This window comes from Lycorma delicatula, chromosome 4, assembly GCF_047948215.1.
Source record: "Lycorma delicatula isolate Av1 chromosome 4, ASM4794821v1, whole genome shotgun sequence".
Lineage (NCBI taxonomy): Eukaryota > Metazoa > Arthropoda > Insecta > Hemiptera > Fulgoridae > Lycorma > Lycorma delicatula.
Genome location: NC_134458.1, coordinates 139,301,278 through 139,327,264, shown reverse-complemented (window position 1 = coordinate 139,327,264; position 25,987 = coordinate 139,301,278). Strand labels below are relative to the sequence as shown.

General features: G+C 28.7%; 1 protein-coding gene across 2 annotated transcripts in view; it reads left to right on the top strand.

Annotated features, from left to right (window-relative positions):
- Not3 (CCR4-associated factor Not3) overlaps nt 1–24,054 on the top strand; it is a 55,788-nt gene extending 31,734 nt beyond the window's left edge. The window contains exons 4-10 of one of the 2 annotated variants that reach the window (XM_075364280.1): nt 3,281–3,460; nt 10,199–10,471; nt 15,776–16,013; nt 19,291–19,605; nt 19,960–20,183; nt 20,883–21,092; nt 22,940–24,054. In XM_075364280.1, coding sequence (XP_075220395.1) covers nt 3,281–3,460; nt 10,199–10,471; nt 15,776–16,013; nt 19,291–19,605; nt 19,960–20,183; nt 20,883–21,092; nt 22,940–23,038 — 1,539 coding nt within the window. In that variant the 3' untranslated portion in view covers nt 23,039–24,054. The remainder of the gene's footprint in view (nt 1–3,280; nt 3,461–10,198; nt 10,472–15,775; nt 16,014–19,290; nt 19,606–19,959; nt 20,184–20,882; nt 21,093–22,939) is intronic. The other variant, XM_075364281.1, reaches the window with a different exon arrangement.
- Nucleotides 24,055–25,987: the final 1,933 nt, after the last annotated feature.

The following is a 25,987-nucleotide window of genomic DNA, read 5'->3' as shown; positions in this document are numbered from 1 at the left end:
TCCATTGACTCTCTACCATCTTTAAACCGCTTCCACCATGTGTATGTTGTAGTACGAGATGCGACTTCATCAACTTTTCAGACCTATTGTGTATACAAGTATGATTGTTTTTCCTAAATAAAGGTATTTTGTATTAAATAGCATTTGTATAAATGTGCACCTCACTGTAAATAAGTCAGTGGAACAGATGTGTATGTCATTATTTTTAAAATTATAAATTCCAGTGGAAAAATACATAATTTTGACATAATTTTTGTTTATGGGTTCTGCAATGGAAATGCAAATGCTGCACAACAAGGATATTATAAAAGATTTTGATATAGGAAAATTCTAGGCCACAGAACCTTTGCTTCGATATTTTAGCGCTTACATACTACTGGATTATTGCCATCTTCTTCATACCTCTTAATTTGGGTCCTAAGAATTACAGTCTGGCCTAATTTTGTGGAAATCAGGGCAAAATATTTTGCCAGCCAACACTTTTAAACCATTTTTGAACTTATGTTTACATGAACTTTCTTCTTTATTTTCACCCATAAAACTTGTCCTGGAAGTTTGTTTTGTTTTTTATGAATCACTGTGTGTGTGCATCCTCTTGTGTGTTTGTTTGTTTGTGTTTTTTACCCCTCTTTTGTCTTTATACCAATTTTTTTTAAAACTACCAAAAATACAGTTTTGGACTTATTTTTTCCATATAAAACCACTAAGTTTATCCCTTAATTGGGTCCCAATAATTACACTCTGGCTTAATTTTACCAAAAGCACAGAAATTAGAATGAAATCTTTCACCAGCCAACATTCGCTAACAAAGTATTTGTTAACCTATGTTTATATGAACTACTTTATTTTCACCAGTAGAACATGTCTTGAAATTTTGTTACGTTCTTCTTGAATCACTTTAATTATATTATTTATGTTTTTTGCCAAAAGTTAATACATATTTTATTTAATTTTGAATTTTATGCTAATTAAAGCTTTTGTTTGAGAATATAGTCTAAAACCTTTTTGTTCATGAAAAATTTCAAATGCTGAGATTCTACCACAGATGTCAGCGTAGTAGTAACATTACATATGAATAATATATGTTCATAAATATTGTTTAAAATGAAATAAATTTGAGTATCCATGAATAATTCTATATATTAACAATAATATTTCACAGGTTTCTGGCTAATATAAGAATTAATTTAAATTTCATGTAGATCTTGCTTTTATCAATAATTAATATTGGTGACTGTTTTATTAACTGATTTCAAAAAGTAAGAAGTTTTAAATTTAATCATTATAATGAGTGCTTAAATCATACTCTACACCAAGTGCATTGATTTAAACAAATCTCATGTCCTCTGATGGCTCCATGTAAATTTTTTCTAGATAACTAAGGGGAAGATTTTTTTAGTGTCTTCAGAGGTGAAGAAGTTTTTCTATTTATGGTCATCATTGCTTAATATTGAATTTTTAGATTATGGTGATATTCAGATTTTCAGCCTGTTTACTCATAAAATTCATAGAAAAATTAATCAAAAAGCTTACTGTAAAAAATTCATTTATTTAACTCAAAACCTAAATAAATATATCTGTAAATTATATACCTAAATAAACCTACATAAATTCAGCTCAAAACTGATCTTGAAGGCAAAGAACTTTTTTGTTGACCTTCTTAGGTTAACTGTTTAATATATATATTGATATATATATATATATATATATATCAATATATATCAATATATATATTGATATATATATATATATATATATATATATATATATATATATATATATATATTTAATATATTGATGGTGAGGTATGTATAAAGTGAGCAATATTTTGTTGCAAACAATTTTTTTTTCTATGAAATATTTTAAATATATTTTCATATTCCAGTAGTCTACTTATTTCTATGCATTCTTATTGTATTTTTTTTAACTATCATATCTTAAATTAAAAAAAGTAAAGAAAATAACTTTTTTTAAAAAAATAAATAAAACATTTTAAAATGAAAAAGACCTTTTTTTTCTTTTTGTAAGTCCGTTCTATTTTATTGCTATAAATTAAAATTAACTTTTATTATACTATTTTCCTGGTGTTTATATATAACAGAGGAATCATTGGTATTGCTAATTGCATTGGTATGAAGTACAAGTAAGTATTGTAATCGCAAAAAATTTTGGATTTCAGATTTCAACGGAAATATCCATTTTGACTAGTTTCGCCATGTCATCTGTACATACATATGTGCATATGTATCTCGCATAACTCAAAAACGATTAGCCGTAGGATGTTGAAATTTTGGATTTAGGATTGTTGTAACATAGTTGTGCACCACCTCTTTTGATTGTAATTGACTGGACAATTTTGGACAAAAGTGTCCAAAAAATCCCAAAATCGAAACAAATTTGGATTTTTCTTAGCTGCATTAATGAGCCCTCATTGAGAGCTTTTCAACAATATGTAATAACTGGTACATATTTTTGTTGGTTCCAGAGTTATAGCCAAATAGAATTTTAAGTAATGAAATATTTGGATCTTACAAGGGGAGGCACATCAGTTCAAATCAGACTTCATTTCCTTTTTTTTTAAATTTAAATATAGTGATTTATTAATAATTATTTACCTGTGATTGTAAAGATATTTTTACGATAATAATATCAGAATAAAATATCAGAAGTTATAAATGAAATAAAATTTTATGTACTTTTAATTTTTTTTTTAAATGTGTATATGTAATTTAATAGGTGTACAAGGAAGTCATATTGTATCCACATCAGATTTTTTTAATTGAAAAAAATATTTATAAAATAATATAAGACAAATTTTGATTTTAAGTTTTTATTATGTTAATAATTTACTAATCAATATTATATTCTGTTTTTATCAATTAATTTGTTTTTAATAATTAGAAATTGTAATTTATTTATCTTACTAGTAAACTATTATTTAATACAGGGAAAAAGTTAGATATTCTTAGATAAGAATAAACTTGTATTTTCATTAATAAACTAGTCTTGCAGTTTTCCATAAGAAGCATTATAAGAAGTTGTGTAATTTTTGACAATTTGGAAACTGTTATTTTAATTTACTGATAGATTGGGGTATTAAAAATGAATATTAGTATGCATATTAAAGGTGTTATCCAGTAAAATAGAAAGTCAGTATTACTTTATTCATTAATAATTAAATTATTGAATGTTTTAATGTTCCTAATAGACTGTATTATGAATTAATTATTAATATATGATTAATTTATTTATTAAACCGTATTTTTATTTAATTTTACAGCTGGATCAATTTGAATCCGAAATTGAATCACTTTTAGCTGGTAAAAAGAAGAGATTGGATAAAGATAAACAAGATAGAATGGACGACCTTAAAAACAAATTAGATCGACATAGGTATCATATAAGAAAATTAGAAACACTGCTTAGAATGCTTGATAATATGTCTGTAGAAGTCAGCCAGGTAATTTATTATGTAGTTTTTATTTAGTTTTAATTAAAAGCTTAAATTATCCCTCTGACTAAACTCAATTTTCTTCACTTGCCAAAATAGTGTTACATTATTTTGGTTACTGAAAATGAATTAGTCCATTCAAATGTTTCTTTGCTATGTTAAGTAAATAAAACTTGTCTTTACATTAAATTATATTATGAAGAAACCAGTACGGGTACATAAATTTCTAAAATAAAAATGCTTTTACTAAAGGAATTATTTATTCAACACTATAGTCATTATTTTTATTTTTTGCAAAAATAAAAATAAACAATATCTTAAAATTAAAAAAAAAAACCTGTTTTGGGGGTTTTGTTTTTTTGGAAATTTTAAACTGAATAAAAAAAGATGAGAGGTTTTCAATAAAATTCTGCCTTCATAAAAGTTATAAAATTGCACCATTGAAACATAAGCTGAAAGAAAGAGGATGGAGCTATCATATATCTCTTAACAATAGAACAGCTAAAATATGTTCATGTTAATTAAAAATTTTATTTTCTTAAAATTTATGTAATTATTGGCATATAAAAACTTTTTTAACAGTTTCCAACTAGTTAATGTCTTGTTAAGGGCTGCTTAATAAGGGAGAAATGCATACATATATGATTAATTGAGAGTAATTAAGAACATTTGTTTAACATACTTTCTTCTTATCCTGTTAAAATATAAAATAATTAATGCATGTATATATACTAAGGTAATTAAAAAAATTAAGTGAAATTAAAAATTATTTTTATTTGCCTACACACACACACACACACACACATATATATATATATATAAAATGTGCATACTTGTAAATATAATAATATATCCTATTTCCAATTGTTCATCTTTGAACATGTGAGTTGCTTCCTTGAAGAAACTTTTTGGTTTGGTAATCAATTTTTCATGACCTTCTTCTGAACAAAAATGATTTCCTTTGAGGTATTTTTACGGTGGGCCAGAAAATGTGAAAATTGCTTAGTGTCAGGATTATATGGTAGGTGGTCCAGAAGCTCAAAACCAAAATCTTGAGGGCAAACAACATTTCTTTTGAGCTTCTGAGGTTGATTGTTATCTTTATTATTATATATCTAAATATATATATTTTTGTAAGTGTTTTATAACGTTGTAGATATAAACCTGATTTTTAATCAGTGAGCAGTATTTTTTTGCAAACTTAATTTTATTCTGTGAAATAATTAAAGATTTAAAATACTTTGTTAGTCATAAAGAGGATATTTCAAATATAATTTTATTTAATCATATTTTGCAAATAGTTGTTATATGTAGCAAGTATGTAACAAGCAGATAGATTGAGTATTTTTTAAATGTCAAATATGGCAACATTTTGTTTTAGAAATTTGTAATGTTCTGGTTGTTTTTTCTTAGTAATAAGATATAATATAATAAAAATTATACTGTCTGAAAATGTTATTTATTCTGAAATTAAATTAAATTTACAGGCTAACTTGTAGAAGTTTTTATAGAATTTTTTTCTGGCTTTACAAAGGACAATTATGTTATAATGTCACTGAAATCTTTCCTTAAAAAAATAATGCTTGATTATGGGTAGGAATGATAAGTTTTATGTAGATTTTTTTTAAATTAATGCTGGAGCAGTGCTCTGCTCATGGTCTAATATGGTTTTCTATAAATTTTTCACTTTGCATACTGTCAAAAACTTACACAAAAAAGAAATTTAAAACAATCTTTTAGGCGTTTTTCTAAAAAGTTTTCGAAACCTCTTATTACAGGTTCATCTCTTCCCTGATTAGTTTATAAGGATGCAGTTCACTGTCTTACCCAGGACTCAAATGAAAGAATCAAATGTTTTTGTCCTAGTTCTTTAAAAGTAGTAAAAGTATGCCAATTTTCAGAACTTCTTTTCCAACTAAATCATTTTGCTTCTAAAAGAGAAACTAACTTTTGCATTACATTCAAAAATGTTAAAACTTACATAACTACCACAAAGTCAGGTACAGTCAGTGAAAAATGTAATAAATAAATGAGCTATGCCCTTTATGAGAAATTCTCTTTATTTAGAATTCAAGTATGCATCATTTATCTATAAATACTGGCCTTGAATACAGCACAACAACTCTCGTAAAATACATGCTACATAATTTATAAATACAGTAATAATATGGGAAAATATTTTCATTTTATAAATATTTTGAATTTGTAATAAAATTAAAACAAAATTTTAAGGCATCAAAGTAGCATCTAATGAGAAAAATGTATTATGCTTAAGAAGGAAATGTAGGTTGTGTTTTCTATTTCTTAAACATTTTTACTGAAGCAACAGTAAAAATAAATAACATATTTAAGGTCCATTTTATTTTTGTTATCTTAAAAATTGCTGAGATCATTGCTAAATTCTTTTACCTTAATTGATTGACTTAATTGAGGTCGTGTTTAACTAAACTTATTAGAAGGTTTGTAAGTATATTTGAGATAAAGTTACAACCAAATATTTATCTGATTTTAATGAAATTTTGTTATAAGAAAGAACTCAAGCTGTTAACAGAACAACATATTGGTAACAGTCTCTCATAAAATTTTCTATTTCAAAACACTGACCACTGTCTATCTTATAGAGTTGTGATGGAGAGGAAGTTTCCTTTCTCAAGCCACTGCTTGCTAACAGACTGATTATGTGATCTTTCCCTCCACTTGTGACATGACATAACCAACTCCTGACATTATACAAATTTCTTTTCTTTCTCACCAGCTACATGTGAGATACCTTACTGCTTCACATTGTATATCATCTTTAAATCTAATATTTGTCTATGATACCATTCTGTTAACTGATGTATAGCTATCTACATTTCTCAGTTTACTTAATATTTAATTTTGCATTGGTTTTTATAAACTTATTTTTTGTCTCATTTCCTTCAGTCACCTTATTTATGGGCGAAAAAATTGAAAACTAAATGAATAATGGTGATATGGTTAGACTAACTTTTCAATAGTAATCTGTCAGTGATGTCTTTTGTCCTTGGAAATAATGCTTATGGATATTGTTAGTTTGCTATTTTAGTGATTATTTCTGGCACTGTCTAAACCTGCACTGAATTATAATATGCAGTTTTGTTATTTATTTTAATTTTCAGTTTATTAATTCAGCTTTACATGGCTAAAGTTTTTAATTCAAATAAAAGTGACGTTTACTGTTCATAATACTATTAGTATATGATTTAAACCTGAAGATCATTATTTCATTAGAAATACAAGTTTATTCCTCTTTTTTATGTCATTTAAAAATAGAATATCTATTTCATGTAATTTAGTTATTTTTGGAAGCAAGATGATGTCATCAAACAGTTTATCTCTTATAAAGTTTGTTACAGTTTGTTCAATTCACTGCAATGCAGTTTGTAGTTAAAAAAAAATAAATCAAGGGTGCATTTAACTTAAATTGACAAATCAAAATTGATGTTATTCAGGCAATTGACAGCTAATACTGAGAACTACTATTAAATGCTAACCGTTTTACTACAAATTAATAATCATGTGTAACTTTTATACAAATAAAATTTATCATAAGGTGATGCAGAACCATAGAATGTAATTATATTTCTATGTATCTTTTGGAATATGAGCTTCCAAAAGTAATTTTTTTTCTAGTCATTAGTATATAAATATCAACACCTTAGCAATAAAATTATGCTCTATGTTTTTTTAATTAAAATTATCTAAAGGAACCAGTTTATTCATGTAGTTTGACCAATGGAATTTATTCTTACTTCATACTCTTAATTTACAGGATACTACGTCATTGTAATGTTTAAAGCATTATGGAATAATCAGATTGTAAAGGATGTGTAATTAACCATCTTTCATAGTCATAAAAGTTACTAAAACAGTATAGAATAGTATAAAACATAAGACAAAAATATGTAATAACTACTAGATGCAATTAACCTTGTTACCATGTGTTGCCATACAGAGAGAGTATGCTACATGATTATAAACGTTTATTTATTTTTTTTAGAATAAATAAATTCTAACTAGAAATGGATGTTTTGAGACACTTAATTCTGGTCCACCATTCTGTGAATTGGCTGATTGTTTGTTTAATCCATCTGTTGTTGGTTACTGATGTGTATCTTCAGTTTTAAAGTTAATTTTTTTATTTAAATAGTTTTTTAATTAGATATTGATAAAAAAATTTTATTATAATAATACCAGTCTGATATTAACTTTTCTAGATAGTATTCCAGTGCCAGACTAAAGCCTGGAAAAACAGTACATTCATTTATATTGAGTTATGATAATTTTAAAATTCTGTATCATAAAAAAAAACAATGTGCTATTTTTGTCAAATCATACCTCATAAGGCTGGGGTAAAACAGATTCCTACTGACCCACAACATATATTTACTTCATTTTAAACCATATAATTCTGTAGTACAGTGATTCCCAAACTGTACACCATGACACCCTGGGGGAGCTGTGGCCTCTTCACAGGGGCACTGTGAAATATTGTAAAAGCTTTATTATTAATTGAACCAAGACATTTATAATTAATATATATATATATATATATATATATAATTAATTTATAGATACAAGAGTTTTATTTATGTTTATCTCTTACTTACGAGTAGTTATACTTTTACTTAGGGTAGGCCCCATGGAAAATGTTTAATTGAAAAAGGGCATCATGACTCGGAAAAGTTTGGGAACCACTGCTGTAGTAAAATGTTTTCTTTCATTTCTGTATTGCAGAAAATTTGTACCGTTGTAAAAATAAAGTGAAAAGTATCTTTCTGTTTCCATGTTATTAATGTGAAGTTACCAAGATTTATTACTTTTTTCTACGTAATAATAGTTTTTCACTTTAGAAATTTACTTTTTATAACACACTGTAAGTTAACGTCTTTTATTTAATTAAGCAGGATATTATACGTGTGTAAAAATTGTCTGTCTTGCCTTACCTGTTTATAACTTGCAGCTGGATTCAATCTTGGCTAATTCAAAATTAATTACATGACTTTTTCAAAAACAATTTCAGGAGACTACCCTCATCTCACTTGGAAATAATTTTTTGCAATTTTTTTAACATTGAAGTTTTTTATATTTAGATATTTTTATCCAGTTACTACTATCCTGCTTGCACCAGAGCGACACTTGTAAAACTGCTTGCAAAATTAATTAATGAAGTTGCCTCCAATCCAATTACTTGGCTCAGAAAACTATTTTTTTCTCAAAATCTTGTCCTTCTCTTATCCTACTTATATATTTTAAATAGTCGAAGTTAAATTTTTGTCAACACAAAAATGAACTTTGTAAATTAAATTTTAAATTAACTAATCTATTGATACCTCATAAGCTTAGTTTACAGATAATCTCAATCTGTTAGCCATCTGGCATATAACAAATTCAATTTAGTTTCTATAAAACAGTCATTCTTTTATAAATAAATTGCATTTTATTTTTAACAGAATATTGTCAGAAAATCCGTGCAGTTGTTTTAAACAAAATTCTGAAGTAAGAATAATTAAGTTCACCGTAGTATATATATATATATGTCACCAAATGGCTTCAATGGCACATGGAACTTTAACCTTATGGTACCCCTGAAAAGGGCTGTTTTTGTCGTCAATTGGCTTCAACATATTATTGTAATTAATAACCTAATGGTAGCCCTAAGAAGGGCTGTTGTCGTCGAATGGCTTCAACAGCTTGTAATTCATAACCTTGTGGTCGGAAAGGGCCGTTTTTTGTATTAGCTCTGAGAAGATCTGTTGAGTTAAGAAGCTGGTCTCCGGTGAAGTCAGGAAGTTGCGGCTTGTCCATTGAAGTCAGACCGGGCTTCCCCTCAATGGCAGTTGGGTCCCCACTACAACGTGGCAGTGGTGGCTCCCCCCCCCCCCCCCGTGTGACGGGTCTATGTCAGTCGTCCTTCGCCGGCAAGGCCGAGGCAGTTCTCCCTGAGCGATCCCACACTGGGCGGGCTTCTACTACTGAGTCTGCCAGACAGGGCGATTGAAACCCGGCGAGCTGGAGTGGGAAGGTAGTCTCTTTGTCCAGCGGGCCAGCCAGGCCTGCTGTTGTGGGGATGTTGGCATCCACCGGGAGGTCTCACGTTGAGCTGGCCAGGAAACTTCTTCTTCTTCTTCTTTCTCTTCCTCTTCCTCTTCTTCATCATCATCATCAGGTGGTGGTCAACAATGAATTGAAAATTCACTCTTGTGCACGCTCTTTTATTGGAGCCTGAGAGTGGTGGGAGAAGTGTGCAGTCATCTGCACAGCAGGAGTGATGCTTGTACCAGCACGTCTGTGTTCGTCCACCGGTATTAAATTAGGCATATATGTGGTAACAAAATATACATGTTAAATAGTACAAGTTTATCTCATTCTTGTGTAACTATAAAACGAATATATATCTGACCTTGATGTATGGAGTAGGTTTCACTATTAAGACTAGTTCACTTTCAAACAAATAAAAATAACAGTAAATTTGTAAATAAAAGTAAGTGTGATTAGAATTAATTTATTTTTTTGTAAGTTTTCTATTTATTCAGTTAACAGAAAGATAAAGCAGTAAGTAATAGAACAAGCTAGCTCTGTAGAATAAACACAGCTTCAAACACCTGCGTATTCGTTTCAGTTGATTGGACTTTTTTAGACAGATGATAAAAGAAAAACTGATAAATTTTTTTTATATTATACAATAAGATTGTGTATTAAAAGCATCCTTGTTTCAATTTTTAGATTAGAAGAATCAAAGATGATGTGGAGTATTATATAGAGTCGTCTCAAGATCCTGACTTTGAAGAGAATGAATATATTTATGATGATATCATAGGTTTGGATGAAATAGAGCTATCGGGAGTCGGACTGCCTTCCTCTGCGACAACCGACAGCAATGGCACACCAACTAGTATGACGTCATCGCCTGCTCCTTCTCCTCCTCTCCACAATCATTCCAGTGATAGTTCCAATGAAGAAAAGAAAAAGAAGGATACTGAACAGTTACAGTCTAAGGTAATAAAATTTTGTCTTTATCTTATGTATTGAAAACAGCTTTATTAATCACTGATTATAATTGGATTTAAATTATATAAATTATATATGTGACAGATGATTTTTAATATTTTAGACAGATGAAAATATATAATTAGGTGGCATCAATAACTGTGATAAAATATTCTGCATCTTAATTTACATCTCATTTAATATCTTCAAAATTTTACTAATAGAAGATATACTCCATTGTTGTTCAATGCTGATGATAAATTCCTTTAACTTATGGAGGGTGTTTCATAAAGTTCTCCCAAGACTTTCGTAACTTATTATATTCATGAAAATAATTGAAAAAGTTCATATAGACATATGTCCTACAATGCTTCCTTTGCAAGTTACAGCTAGTGAAGGATTTCACTTCGAATTCAATTACCTTGATGAAATGAGGTCATAATGAAATTTTTAGGATGTTAATTAAGCGACAAAATTAGTGATTTCTTTTTATTTTAACCTTGAAATATTGAATAAAATCACAAAACTGTATTCTGCTGTAGTTTTTCACTAGTCAGGGGTGAAAACCCATAAATTGGGATAAAAAAACCAGTTTTTTTATGTTGACATACAGTAACTTTGTTAAATGGTAATAAACACAAAACTTTTAGAGAATTTAATTCTGAACAAAATGGTCTAAGATAAGTTGAATAAAACAAAGAAAAGTTGGAAAAATTAAAATTTCATTTAGAAACATTACATTACTACATTTGTCAGAAAAGTACTTATTTAATGTAAACAAAACCTAATCTTTTTTTCTGATGTGAAAAATGTGTAAAAAGAAAATTTACTGTTCAAAATATTTAAAAAACTGGAAATCACACAATTGTAAAATCAAAATAAATGAATAAAAACTACTTGGACAATAATTTTTCTGTTAATGACAGAAATACAATAAATTATTTGAAAAAAGAATCTGCAGTATTGTATTGTGTTTAAATCATTATGTATTGTACATTAAGTATATCAGGTACTGTGAGCTGTACTGCTGTTAGTGAAGGCTTTCTGTGAATTTTAGTTTGACCATGATCAGTTTCCTGTTGAAGTAATGCTGTATTTATTTACAACAGAGGAATACGTAGATATGGTATTCATTTTGGGTGCGTGAAATGGTAATGCTACAACTGCTGCAGTAGAATATTAAATATGTTTTCAGAGTTGCAGGATTCCAGATCGCAACACAATTAACACAACTTTTCACAAATAGGTTCACTAACTAGTATCATACCAGCTATGAAAAATCTATCCAACACTACGCTTTTCTAAGCAGATCGTAGTCTCACATTCAATGGTTTGGAGCACACTTAAACAAAGTGTGCCAGTTCAGCATCTACACCCAGAAGATTGCCCACTTTGCTTGACGTTCTGCAGCTGATGAAGTATAAATAAACTTTACAAGTATGTTTTATTAACCAACGAGGCAAATTTCACTCAAATTTATGTCAATAACTTACACAATGACTATACATGGGCAGAAGTAAATCCTCGTGAAATGGTAGAAGGCAATTTTCAAAACTAATTTAACATCAATGTATGGTGCAGTCTTCTTCACAATCAGCTGTATGGACTGTTCACATTACCCAGCTGCTTAAATGCTGAGGTTTTCTTGCACTTGCTTCTAGAAGAATTGTCGCAGCTGCTTGAAGATGTTCCCCCTAGTGCTGAGACACAAATTATAGTATGATGACAGGCCTCCCCAATTCTATTGTGCCATTTCCATTTATTTAAATCATTTCCCTGAGAAATTGATCGATTGTGGAGGTCCACATTCTTGGCAACCAAGATCGCCTGATTTAACACCTTTCGATTTTTTTTTTATCTGGGGGATGGATGAAAAACATTTAATTAGAATTAATTAATTTAGTAAGAATTAATTTTCCACATTATGGATGTAGCTGAGCAATTTAAGGACAGTCCTGAAGAACTAAAAAAAAAGCAGCAAAAGCAGTACAGTAGTGTGCCAAGAAATGTGTTGAAAGTGGCAGGCTCATTTTTGAACATTATTATGAACTGGTAGTATAATGATGTTTTCTAGTGTTCTGTTTCTAAATAAAATTCAAATTTTTTGTTGCTTTGTTTTATTCAACTTATCTTACATAGTTTTGTTTAGAATTAAATTCTCTAAAGTTTTGTTTAAAAGTTTTAAGTACTCGTACAACAAAGTTGTATGTCAAATATAAAATGTCGTTATTTCTGTCAACAACTACTACATTTACAGTTCTGTTCCCTATTTTACTCAATTTTTCAGGTCAGAAACCATAAGAAACACTAATTCTGCCCGTAATTAACATACTAAAAATTTCAATACAACCTCATTTCACCAGGGTAGCAGAAATCCCAGCAAAATCTTTCACTAGCTGTAACTCGCAAAGGAGCATTATAGGCCATATGTTTATATGCATTTTTTCCATTATTTTCAGCAGTAGAATAGGTTATGAAATCCTTGGAGAACTTTGTGATAACCTCTGTATTTGTGTATTATTTTCTTTTTTTAGCCTTTGGGACCACGTTAGGTACTGCATCAGAGGATGAAATGAAATGACAGTTTTGTAGCATGTGAAAATGCCATGCTTGACTGGGATTAAAACCCGGGACCTCCGGATGAAAGGTTGAGACGCTATCACTTGTGCCATGTAGGCCAGCTGTATTTGTGATAGAAGGGACGTGAGGAACGTGCTCACTAATCGTGAGCATATCATATAAGCAAAATTTCCATCAATATCTTACTTTATTTTTTAATAGCAAGTTAAAATTTTTTTTTGGATATATAACTGTTATCAGGACTCAGTTATAATCTGTGATGTAAGCAGTAAGGTGCTTTATATGTTTTTAAAGAGGAAATGTTTGTTTGTATGTTAGCAAATCTCAAGAACTGCCAGACTAATTGCTACCAAGATTTAACAGTAGCTTCTTTATATAATTCAGTGTTACAGGATATATTATGATGAAAAATTATTTATTAAAACGTTTAAATAATCTGTTAGGTGCTGCACTTCTCATTTGAGCCACTAGGTGGTGAGCTGCTAAATTCTCATGCTCCTTTCTTGTGAGCCACTCTCAAGATATTTTTCAATAAAGGACTTGTGAAATTGAAGACAACATATTGTGAGTGATTCAAAATCAACACCAAGCAAAACTATTGGAGATAAGTTAATGAAAATGTGTATATATGTTCTTACGGTGTAAGTGCATACTAAGAAAAGATTTTTTGAAATTTCAAGTTTAAAGGGGTAAAATGGAGTAACAATGAAATTTTTAATTTTTTGCATTTCTCAGTAACAATTGAAGACATCAACCTGATTTTTGGTGAGTATACTCATTATGTTAATAAACCAGTTTCTAGGTTTATGAAATTTGACCTTGAAAGGGGGTGAAAAAAGGTAAAAAAAGAATTAAACTATGATTGTTAATTTTCCCAATCCTCACTATACTAAATAAGATATTCAGTAGATTTGAGCTTGCAAATATTCTTCAGATCAATATCTAAAAACCATTTTCAGGTTTTTTGAATTATGATTTTTTTTAAGGGCTGCGATGGTATACTTACGGCAGTTCAACCAACACAGCCACTGCCACCATTACAGGGAGCTAGTATTTTTATAATCTTTCCTTCTTTCTTAATTTGTAATTCTTACTTTACTATTTATAATATTTTGTGATTTTTATACTTATAAGCTATAAGCGTAAAATTTTAGATTATAAACTATTAATTTGTATTAAGTTTGCAAGTTATCTATTATATTTTTGAAGGATTTTATTTTTTATACTTCATTAATTATGTATCATGATTTTTGTTTGAGGTGTTTTTGAACAAAGGACATTATATTAGAATTGCATATTGTGATGTGCATGTGTGTGTGTGTATTTATTTATTTATATACACACACACACACATCAGAATATTCAGTTTAATTGAATATATATTTATATTGTATTTTTATAATCAAAAACCAACTTAAACAACCCAAGTATACAGAATTACACAGTAAACGAAAAAAATTATAACACAATAAATAACTGAATTCTGGCCAATAATCATTATTACTATGAGTTTAGTAAACAACAAAATGAACTGCTGACAGATGTGTTATTGAATGGTAATAAATTATTTTACAATTACTTCAAGATGCTAAAAAATATCTTACTACAAAGTATGAAATAAGGTAATGAAAAAATTAAAATTTGTTAAAAGAAAAACGTCACAGTGGTAATTTTATGATTTGGCATTTCATTGTAAAAAGTAATTTAATTCTATTCTTTTGTGGTTCTTCACAGTGCTATTACTTTTTCCTGTTACTTGTATTGCTGAGAAGAGGAATGATAACTCAACTTAACCATTAATCAAAATCTAATTACTCCTAATAAAGTGACAGTTAATAAATTAAAACGTAAGATTTGAGTAATTCTTAGGCCCATTATCAGATATTCTGGAGGTGACTGGCATAATAACAGTTTTCTTGTTTATTACAACAAAAATATTACTTTTTAATTGTCAAATAATACTCTTGCAGCTGAAAAAGAAAATATGAATAAATATTGTTCAGAAATAGTATAACCCGAAGATTTAATTGTCAACATCAAGTATTTCATTAAAATTAAACCTTTTTTTAATGCGCTTAGGATCAAAGTATACAAGCTCTATCAGTTTTCAAATCAAAACTTGCTACAATATTCATTAAGAAATGAGAAAACAGCATAAAAAGAAAAATGTAACATTTAAATTTTATTTTCAAAATGGATTATCATTTATAAAAGTGAGACTATTCATCCTTCACTTCAAATGTAATACTCAGAGTATTTATTACCTTCCTTAACAACATGTAACCATGCATCTTTTTTTTCTTCCTTTTCTATTCTGATATGTGTTAGAATATTATTTATAGTAAATTCCCATAAATTCTTCCATATTTTGAATATACATCTTCTTAACTAGTGCTAATATCCTTCCAATCCCAGTTCCCCTTAACTTCATGAATATTTTCAGTAATTACTAAGTTCCAAGTTTGGTGCTGTATGTCAGCACGTTTATAATGTTTCATTTTTTCCTGAATAAAAATTTAAACTTCATTAAATAATTTTTTTAATGCTATATTTCTAGTCTTTTTTTATATGTTGTACTTACAGTTTTGTATATGTGTAAGGCAAAATTGTACTCTTATTATTTTTTTTATTATCATTATTAAATTAATTGCTTATTTTAAATTAAAAAATCAAATTTGTGGTATTTTTTTTAATATGTTAATTTTAGTCAAGTGATTTTAAATATTTTTATAGATCGTGGTTAAGCCTACAGCTGTGCGTGCGAGCACACTTATCAATTCAAGTTCAAAGAACAGTATGATGCTGGGTGCACCCAATATGAACAATAAGCCAGTGTCGCATTCAACGCCCAATAATAGTTCACCGTCATCAGGGCATAACCATCACCACCACCCACCACCATCACTGCCCACTGGGAACTTTGCTGCAGTTGCAGCTGCTCCCACACAAAGTATTTCCAGTAAAGTTTTATGTGAGTAATTAGTTCACTGTTGTTATTTAAAAAGAAAGAGTAATATTTTTGTTTTTTCTATTAATAAGAGAATTTTAATAATATTGTAATCTTTTCTGATGAAAATGTATTTTTGAAAAAGATGATTTTACATTTGAAGTTTTAGTTGACTATCCAAACTTAGCATGAAAACTTTAAAATTACATCTATTTAAACTTAGACAACATTGACTATTAATGAATTTCTGCACATGTTGTATAGGTTAATGTAGTGCTCAAAGTTATGTTAGTGTTACTACTAACATAATTAGTAAACTACTTTATTTTTTATTCATACTCCTACAATGAGTGTCATGTGTCATTGACATCATATTCACTGTAAGTCATGCAGTCTTCTTGTTGTATAGTGACTTCATGAAAAAAAAAAAATAGAGCTTACTCTTATATGGATTTTGTGTTAGTAATTTATTATGGATTTGCCGTATATTTGATATATGTTTCTCTGTTCCTTATCATACAAAAGTTGTATTAATTAAGCTGAAATACATTTTGAGATAAAAAAACAATTAGTGTCTATTACACATATGGTAGTGAAAATTTAAGATAATTAATAATTACTGAATTGAGCTGCAAACATCATAGGATAAATTTTCAGCAGTAGATATAATGGGTGATTCAAAAAGGACTTCACAACTTTAAAAGCATTTAAAAATTTATTGAGATAACTTGCAGATTTGTTTGAGGCCTCATCTCATAGAAAATGAAAGTTTGTCACCCAACCTTCAGTTTGGCTCAATATGGCTTCCATCTGTAATGTGACATAGATTCCTGCTGAAATCGATTACATTCCAGATTGTAGCCAGCAAGTTGAGCATTACCTCTGCAGCTGCGGCGTTAATTCGAAGTCTTATCTCAACAAGATCAGCTGGCAAAGGTGGTACATAACCCAATCTTTAATGAAACTCCACAAGAAAAATCTCTAGCGGGTTCAAATCTGGGGAGTGAGATGGCCATGCAATGGGACCTTTACGACCAATCCACTAACCTGGTAATCAAGTATCAAGAAAATCTTGGACTTCTAGGTGGTAGTTAGGTAGTGCCCCATCTTGCTGATAGTAATGGTGTATATTTTGGTCATCATCATCTTACTTAGGAATTAGAAGATTTTGAAGCATGTCCAGATAAATGATAACATTTACGGTTACCTCCTGGAAGAAGAACAGCTGAGCAGTCTATGTTTGCTTAGACACAAAAAACATTGATCTTAGAGCTATCTTGAATGTGCTGCAAACTTTCATGAGGGTTTACGCTACCCCATATTTGGCAGATTTGGCAGTGACCTTGCCACTGATGTGAAATGTTGACGCATCACTAAAAATTACATTATCTAAAAATATATTGTCTGCAATTCTATCCATCATTTCCACACAAAACTGCAGCTGAGCAACTTTTTTATCATTTGTAATTGTTGAACTACTGTTAGTTTGTATTACGTCATTTGTGGAATGCCAGTCTCATATGACATATCAGGTTGGTTTCTTTGGATTGCGTGCAAACCTTTCTCTGAATTGTTCCATACCAGCTTCAGGAACGCATGGGCATCCTGGTAATTTTGTATGTTTAACCAAACAACCTGTCTCAACAAAGGTTTGGTGCAAAGAGTAAATTGTATGCCTACTAGGAGGCTCTACCATACTCTACGAAAATTACATTGAACTGCAGTTACTGACTGTAAGTCATGAAACCAAAACACACACCAAACACATTCCAGGCGAATAAATGTATCCATTTTTAACAACACTGATGGCCAAATTCAGTACTAATTAAATCTCAACCGAATCTGTAAGTTATCTAAATAAATTTTTATATGCCTTAAAGTTATGAAGTCCTTTGTCGTTTTTGAATATTCCATTACAATTTAAGTGATATTATTCATTGATATCATTAATTTTCAAATAATGATGAGTAATATTTTTACATTTTCAAATGCAAGATAGGTCTTCATATGATGATAAATAATTTTATTGTTTTGTTATCATAATTATAAATTTGTATTTTTTTTGTAATTATTACCTTATTGTAAATACTAAGTTTTTCATTTGACTACCACTTTTTAATTCAATAAATTGAATTTCTATTTGTAATTTTCCTTTTAGGTTATTGTAAGGAAAATATGGTTTAGAAACTGAACCTGTAGCTGGAAAAAAGCCATGAATGGTTCCAGAATTTAAACTTTTGTTTAAAAAACCATGATTTACTTATCCACAGTAACTATTATATCACAAATTTTTATCTACACTGAATGTGTAGATGAAGTGATGAAAATTTATCAGTAGGTTTTCTTCTTCATGTAAAAACAGAACTTTTCCCTTTTTCCTTTAATGGTTAAAAAATTTTAGCCCTGAATTCATTATATTTTATATGCTTAGCCTGATTCTGTATCTCCAAAACTACTTCAGAATTCCTAAAATGAACTACAATTTTAATCTTATATTTTTTTGGAGAAAGTTCATTATTTTCCAAACCGTTTAGAAAAAATCCTGTCTAGAAAACTGTTTAGAAATTTTCAGTATTACATCATATCTGTAGAAGTAAGGTGGTTCACTTTTCTTTTTCAACATATTAATAATTTATTATTTCATTACAAGGGTTTATTCTGCCTAAACTGCATAAAATTCTGCTGTGTATCAAATAATAATATCAAATTACATTTTAATTTTTGATACAATCTGAAATTGTAGATAAAGTAGTTGTGTTTAAAGATTACCAAATTATTAACTTTTCTGGAAATTAGTTAATTTTATATTTCAGATGATTATCAGAATCATTTTGTGCCAACATTTTTTAAGCCTGTGATATTAAAACTTTAAAATCAGTTGTTATTTCTTAAGTTAAAAATGTTCACTTGCTGACCAAATTGTAAAGATAATTTTAGAGCTTTAATTGTTTCATAAATAATCAAACAAATATATCAGAAAATATGGAGAATTTAACAAATTGTTATTGATCCCCTTGCTTTCTGATCCTGTGTTAAGTTTTGTAGACTTATAATTATGAAGATGATTCAGTTGGGTATTCCTTAGTTTTCTGCTGATTTCTAAGCCATTAGCATTCATTTTGTATAAACCACATCAAATTCCTATTGTCTAGAACTCTGTAAATTGTGTATAGCTTGTTCACTTAATCTCATTTAAAATACACTGATTATTAAATAACTTTTTATTGAAAAAAAAAATCTTTAAAAAAATATATTACATTATTAAAAGTAATTGAAAACTAAATCTCTTTTTTTTTCACAGCTCATTCTTCAGAAAATGGAGGTATTATGCCAGGCAGTGGTAGTGGGGCAAGTAGTGGTGTTGTACCAGTATCGCATCATCATCATGGCCCACCTGCTGATCAAACACACCAACATTCTCATACCCACCTTCATAACAACGTGACCACCTCATCATCTCCTCCCTCGTCAATAAGCAGTGCTCCTTCACCTGTACCTCCAACGCCTCCCCCGCCATCATCTGCTGACCATGCCGCGCTCTCTTCTCTCAAGTCTATAGCTCAGCAAGTTATTGATCGAGCAGGACTTGAAATACCACCTTCAGAAGCCAGCAGAGGTAATTTTTTCTCAAGGTTTTTTACATTATTAATGCCTTCAGAAATACTTTGTGAATTTATTTAATGCATTCAGAAGCTGATGTGGAACATATTTAACATATTAAGATTGTAATAAAAAAGCTTTTAAAATTATTATGTCGTACAAATTCTACAAAACTGTTTTCTATTTCTTATGATAATATAGATCAACTGTGTAACATAAGCCTCAAAAAAGAGTGAAGAAATAAATAATTCCATAAAAGGCTTTTCCTTGTTTGATGAAGAAGAAGAATCCATTCAGTTATGTAATTATGATTTAATTTTATTAGTCATTTTATTTCATTTTAATAACTTACTGTCTATGATTGTTGCAGGGCTGTTTGACAAGAAAACAAGGGAGTGTGTGACATCTGAAGCGCACATTCCACCATTGTTAGGGGTAGCTCCACTTGGTCCTGTTCCTTTACTAAAAGAACATCAATGTCAGTTCCAGATGATGGAGGCTGCTTATTACCATATGCCTCATCCAGCTGATTCTGAAAGAATCAGACAGTATCTCCCACGTAATCCTTGTCCTACACCTCCATATTATCACCAGGTAAGTTTTTAGTTATTTTCACTGAGTTTATTTTTTTTTAGCTTTAGCAACTAATGCAAACTGGATATTAATGTGACTGATGTGCAGAACTAAGAATAATTAGTAAAGAAAGATCACACTATGTGCACAGATACTTCACAGGTACTACCAGTAGCAGTGAGGAGGATGTCTCTCCTCTGTCTGTGTAGTTGCTTAATTTTAAAATTGATCTGTTTATCAGCCATAACTAGATGAAAAATGATGACTGTAAAATACTGCATGCTGTCTAAGCTTTCCATTGAACTGTTCAATGGAGTTATGTATGGAAAGCAATCCTTAAATTTCAGTAAAAACATTGATAAAAAGTTGTTAAACTGAAAAATACTTGAATTTTAAATGTACACATATATGTTCTTAATAGTACATACGGGAAATTCTGACATATATGGAAGTGGTAACAAGCTTGTAAAATGCAACTGATATAATTTTACTCAATAACTAGACTTTGTGAAAGGTATATTATCCTGTTATTTCTTTGATGGATTTTTTGATTAATTTCTTCATATATTTATCTTATTTTTGGTTTTTTATCTCAATAATAGTTGTCAGCAGCAATGCTAACCATTTCGCTAGTGGACCATGGACCAGCCCTTTCACTCAAAACTAAAAAATGCAAGATAAAAACCTTAATTACAAATTTGGTTTTTATTTTTATTTTAGGTTCCACTAGCACATTCAGATACTTTAGAGTTCTTCCAGAGACTGTCTACGGAGACTCTATTTTTTATTTTTTATTACATGGAGGGAAGTAAAGCACAGTATCTGGCAGCAAAAGCTTTGAAGAAACAGTCGTGGAGGTTCCACACCAAATATATGATGTGGTTCCAACGTCACGAGGAGCCCAAACTAATCAACGAAGAGTATGAACAGGTATTACTTATTTTTCAGGTTATACTACATGATTTTACTTTTATGTTCCAGTGAACATAAAATTAAGTTGTAATTACATCTTAATTACAGTCAATTAAAGGTTATTACATTTTTTCTTCTAATTTGTACAAAATCTTAATTTTTTAATATGAGGATTTTCTGGAAAGTTATTGCACCATCAACCTGGAGTTATAAGGAGTTATACTTAATACACCAGGTTGTGTATTAAGTTGCAACACTGGGGATTAGGTTAGCTAAAACTGTAGTGAAATATTTTGCTTAATTAAATAACATCTATTTATTACAACTTGTAATAGATCCATCTGATATTTGTGGTATAAAAATTAGCAGTTTTAATTATTAATGTTATTTTCCAAAACGTATTGTTACATTGATAATTTACAAAAACCCACTTTTATATTAGTAGTCTCATTGTTTTCATTATACATAATGAGTAAGATTATATATTTAGATATTTTTTAAGACATTAAAAAAATTATAACAAAGTGCAGTTTTATAATTAAGCTATTTGATATTTCTGACTAAAAGTTAAATTTTATCATTCACTTAAATGAGCTACTCTATCTGAATTAATAATACCAAGGGATATTCATTATTTATTATTGTTTAATTCAATTTAAATATAAATATTTATATTTAATTCAAAATAAATTATTATGTTTTAATAAGAACTAATAGTGCAGTATATTTTCTCAACTAAATGTTATAAATATGCAAATAAAGTGTATAATTTTAAATGTAAGATGGAAAGTTATCTATTAATTCACTTAAGTAACTTATATTCATTAAACCATGTTTATGTAAAATTAAACAATGTTTGCACTAAAAAAAAAATCCCCAGGTATTTATGGGATGGTTTTTCATGCAATTTAAATTATATATTGTATTGCAATTATATATTGTAATGGGTAGAGAAGTTTCCAGAAAGAAGAAAGAGAAAATAAAGAAAGAAAAATCTTGAAGAATCAACAAAGGAATTATTTCTACAAAAGTTTAGTAGTGCATACAATGAAAATTAATAGGCTTTAACAATCAAAAGGACTGCAGGAGATATAAACACTGCTGTGGACCAGCAGAGTATCAGTTACGAGTTCGAGTTCAGTTCAGTTTGTGATAAAAGTGATATGGTGTAATTTTATGATAACGAACAAGCAAAGAATGCATCATGAGTATTCCAAATTTGGAGAGTGGTTAAAAACAAGAAACCATTTGGCGAGTTATTTATCAACAGGAGTGAAAGTGACATATTCTATTCATTTATAAAGTATTATTCACTTTATAAAATGAATTGTTGATGTTTCTATTGTTATCTTGTTGTTAACTCTGTATTAGTTTCTATTAGTATTACCAAGTTTTTAGCAAATCATAATTATATTTTGGTATTTATAAATTTAATTGTTACCAAATTAATTTTATGTTTAATTGAATTGCTATTTTGTATAAGTTATATTTATGAGTTCTTTTGCTATCTCTCAATATCCTTGTCAAATAAGCAAACACAAAACAATATATAAGTCCCAGACTTTTGGAGTTTTATGGTTTATCTGTGTTCTTAAACCAATATTTAGTTTTTTGGGCAGTTATGGGTATGGTGGTTTTGAATTAATTTGCCTGATTAGTGAAATTTTTGCCTGATATTAGTTATTTAATTCATTAATAAAGTAATAGTAAATATTAATTGCCAAGGCAGCTGAGATATCTAAATGTAAAAATCTTTATTATTATTTTTAATTTCTCGAATTTAAGCTAAAAAAAAACTTTTGTGAACTTTTTTAACTTATTTATTTACTTTGATGAGTTTAATTATTGTGGATTTTTTTTTATAGGGGACATACATATACTTCGATTATGAGAAGTGGGGCCAGCGTAAGAAAGAAGGTTTCACATTTGAATACAAGTACTTAGAAGACAGGGACCTGAACTGAACATAACCGCCGCCACCGTTGCCACGTTCAACCTTATGCGTCCACAAGTGATATTGTATAGAACTTTTTTTTAAAGAATAATAAAAAAATAAAATAAATAAAAAAAAATTAAAAAAAATTAAATCCACTTGTGTCTTGTAGAGCACAGGATACAGAGGGAAATGATATTGTGTTTAAAATGTGCAGGTCGTCGCTATGTTTTCGTTGCACTGTGATCTCGACATGTTAGGCCGACCTTTTTTTTTGTTACTCTTTTTGTTCGGCATGTGCTGGCTGGTAGGCATATAAGTTGCTGACATTTAAGTTTGCACATAAGACTATATAAAATATATTTATTGTGGTGGTGCCAACTCACTTTGTCTGCATCAGTGTCTGTGTTTGTTCGGTTCAGTGAATGATCATTCTCATCCTCAATTGCTTTTCCACTCTGAAGATCGACTGATATGAAGAAGATGAAAAAGAAAAGAAGAAAGACAACTGTAATTATTATAAATATATTGTTTATTATGAGCTATGTACAAAGCAGTTTATTTTAACAATAAATATAGTTTATAAAAAGTAAATACAATGTAGTGTAAATTTATTTTAAATTCAGGATAAGAGTGGTTTATGCGTTGAGATTTGGGGATTTTTTTCAATGAAGTTGTGATTTTTTAGAATGTGATCAAATTGCAGCTGGTTTGTAAAGTTCTTTATCTTCAGGGAAACTTGTATATTTCACAAATGCAGTGTACTTTACACACCAAAAATAATAATTGTTACTGTTAAAAAAAAAAATATTAATGATAATAAACCAAAACATGTTGTTTATCTTATTTATGGAAATTTAGTATCGAAAAAATAAAAAACAAGGCAGTGATAAACCTGGCCCTGGGAATTGTATACCCTGAGATGTAGTTTATATATATATATATATATATATATATAATGTGTGTATGTGTGTGTGTGTGTATAAGAGATTATTTTTTTATACAAATTTATAAATATGAAAATAATATTCATGGTGAAACATCAGCTGTTTTTATATCTTGTATATATTTTTTGTTTTGTTTTCTTTTTTTTAATCAATTTACACTCAAAAATATTTAGTTATATTAACATTTCAGTATTTACATATAAAATATAAATAATATTGAGCATAAAACTGTGTATAATTTCAAGCTCTAGTTTTAACTGTTATATATGTATATGGTTAGAAAAAAAACCAATATCTATAAAAATTGTACAGTTTTTTAGCCCTAGATTATTTACTTACTAGGCTGGTAAGAATTTTAATTGTACATAATCATTTAATAATTACTCTATAATGATGTAAATCTTTATATATAAACCCAAATAAATTGTCATATTGGCAGAATTAATATTTATATATATATATATATATATATATATATATATAATTTTTATGTGGTTGTATCAAGTATAAGAAGTAATTTAAAAAAGAAAACTGTTCACTACGTGAATATGAATAGTTTTAGTAATAAAAAAGAGAATACAAAATATAAAAAAATTGTTCAGTGATGTATTTAATTTATGTTGACTGCATTGCTCAAATAAGTATTAACTAAAAGAAAAAAATGTAATTTTAATCTATTCAGTGTCTTCAAAATTTAAATTTTATCTTTCACAGAATTATTTTTACTTTACTATTATTTCATATTACTGTAGACTTGCGGTAATCCAGTATAAACTTCAGGCTGGTTGATAAATTAATGGAGGAATTTATATTTGTCACATATTACTTTGTGTCTTCTACATTTTAGTTACTGAATCATTAACCATAAAATTAATTCTATATACAGAAACATTTTTACCCAACTTACTGTTTTACTTGAAAAATTGAAATTGTAAAATGTTTGGTGAACGATTGTATTCGACTATTTTTTTAAAAATATTATAGATTAGAGTTCACCTGACATTATAAAATTCCACTGAGCTAATCTTTGATTCACCTTGTCTTATTTTTTTTAATTATTTCTTTTTTTATTAAGGTCTTATGTTTTAAGATTCTTCAGTGCCGGTAAACAGTGTATGTACATTTTATGATACATAATTAACAGATACATATTATGATTTGCAGTATGTGAGGTATGGACCTACAGGTCTCTTGTGTGGGAAGTTTGAATTTTTTACTCATAAATAAATGCAATGTATAACCACAAACTTGAAATTTAAAACTTCTTATCCTACTCTTCTATCTTGTTATGAGCACAGTAACTCATGAATTACTGAATGTGGTGTATTAGAAAACAACAGATTACAATGAGTCTACTGTACAAGTGATGTGATAGATCATATTGCCTTAAAAATCCAGTTTACTTCTTTTTTCCACTTTGTAGTTTATCTCTCTGTTATAAAAGAATTACTTATACATTAAATTAAAATAACAAAAATAATTATAATTTAGTAAAATAAAACAGAATCATTGTTTAGAAGATTAGTTATACTTATTTAGAGGCTAATACAGAAGGATTTTATCTGTCAGTATTGGCAAATTTGAGAATTAGAGAATTAATAGATAACAGAGTAGGAATTTTAAAACAAAATGATGAGAATATCTCATTAATATTGTATTTATATGCCTTTATAAACATATACAATAGGTATTCTAGTAGCAAAGCTTGAATTACTTTAATTTATTATTAATTTAGTGTCTGCTGTATTTTGTTTAATACAATATTAATTACCATATATAGTATTAACTGAGCAAAACCCAGCAGAATTTAGAGTAATTTCTCCACCAATCCTGAGATAATCTTCATTATCATATACATAAAAATATAAAATTTCAAGACTGAAGATGAGCTTAGGATCAAAAGATACCTCTATCTGTGAGCTTTGTTCACTTAATACTGCATTTGGTGATATGTCTGTACAAAGAGAATAATGAAAGTACCAAAACAGAAAGTATAAATTGTTTATTCACCAAATATTTTTTTTAAAGTTTAT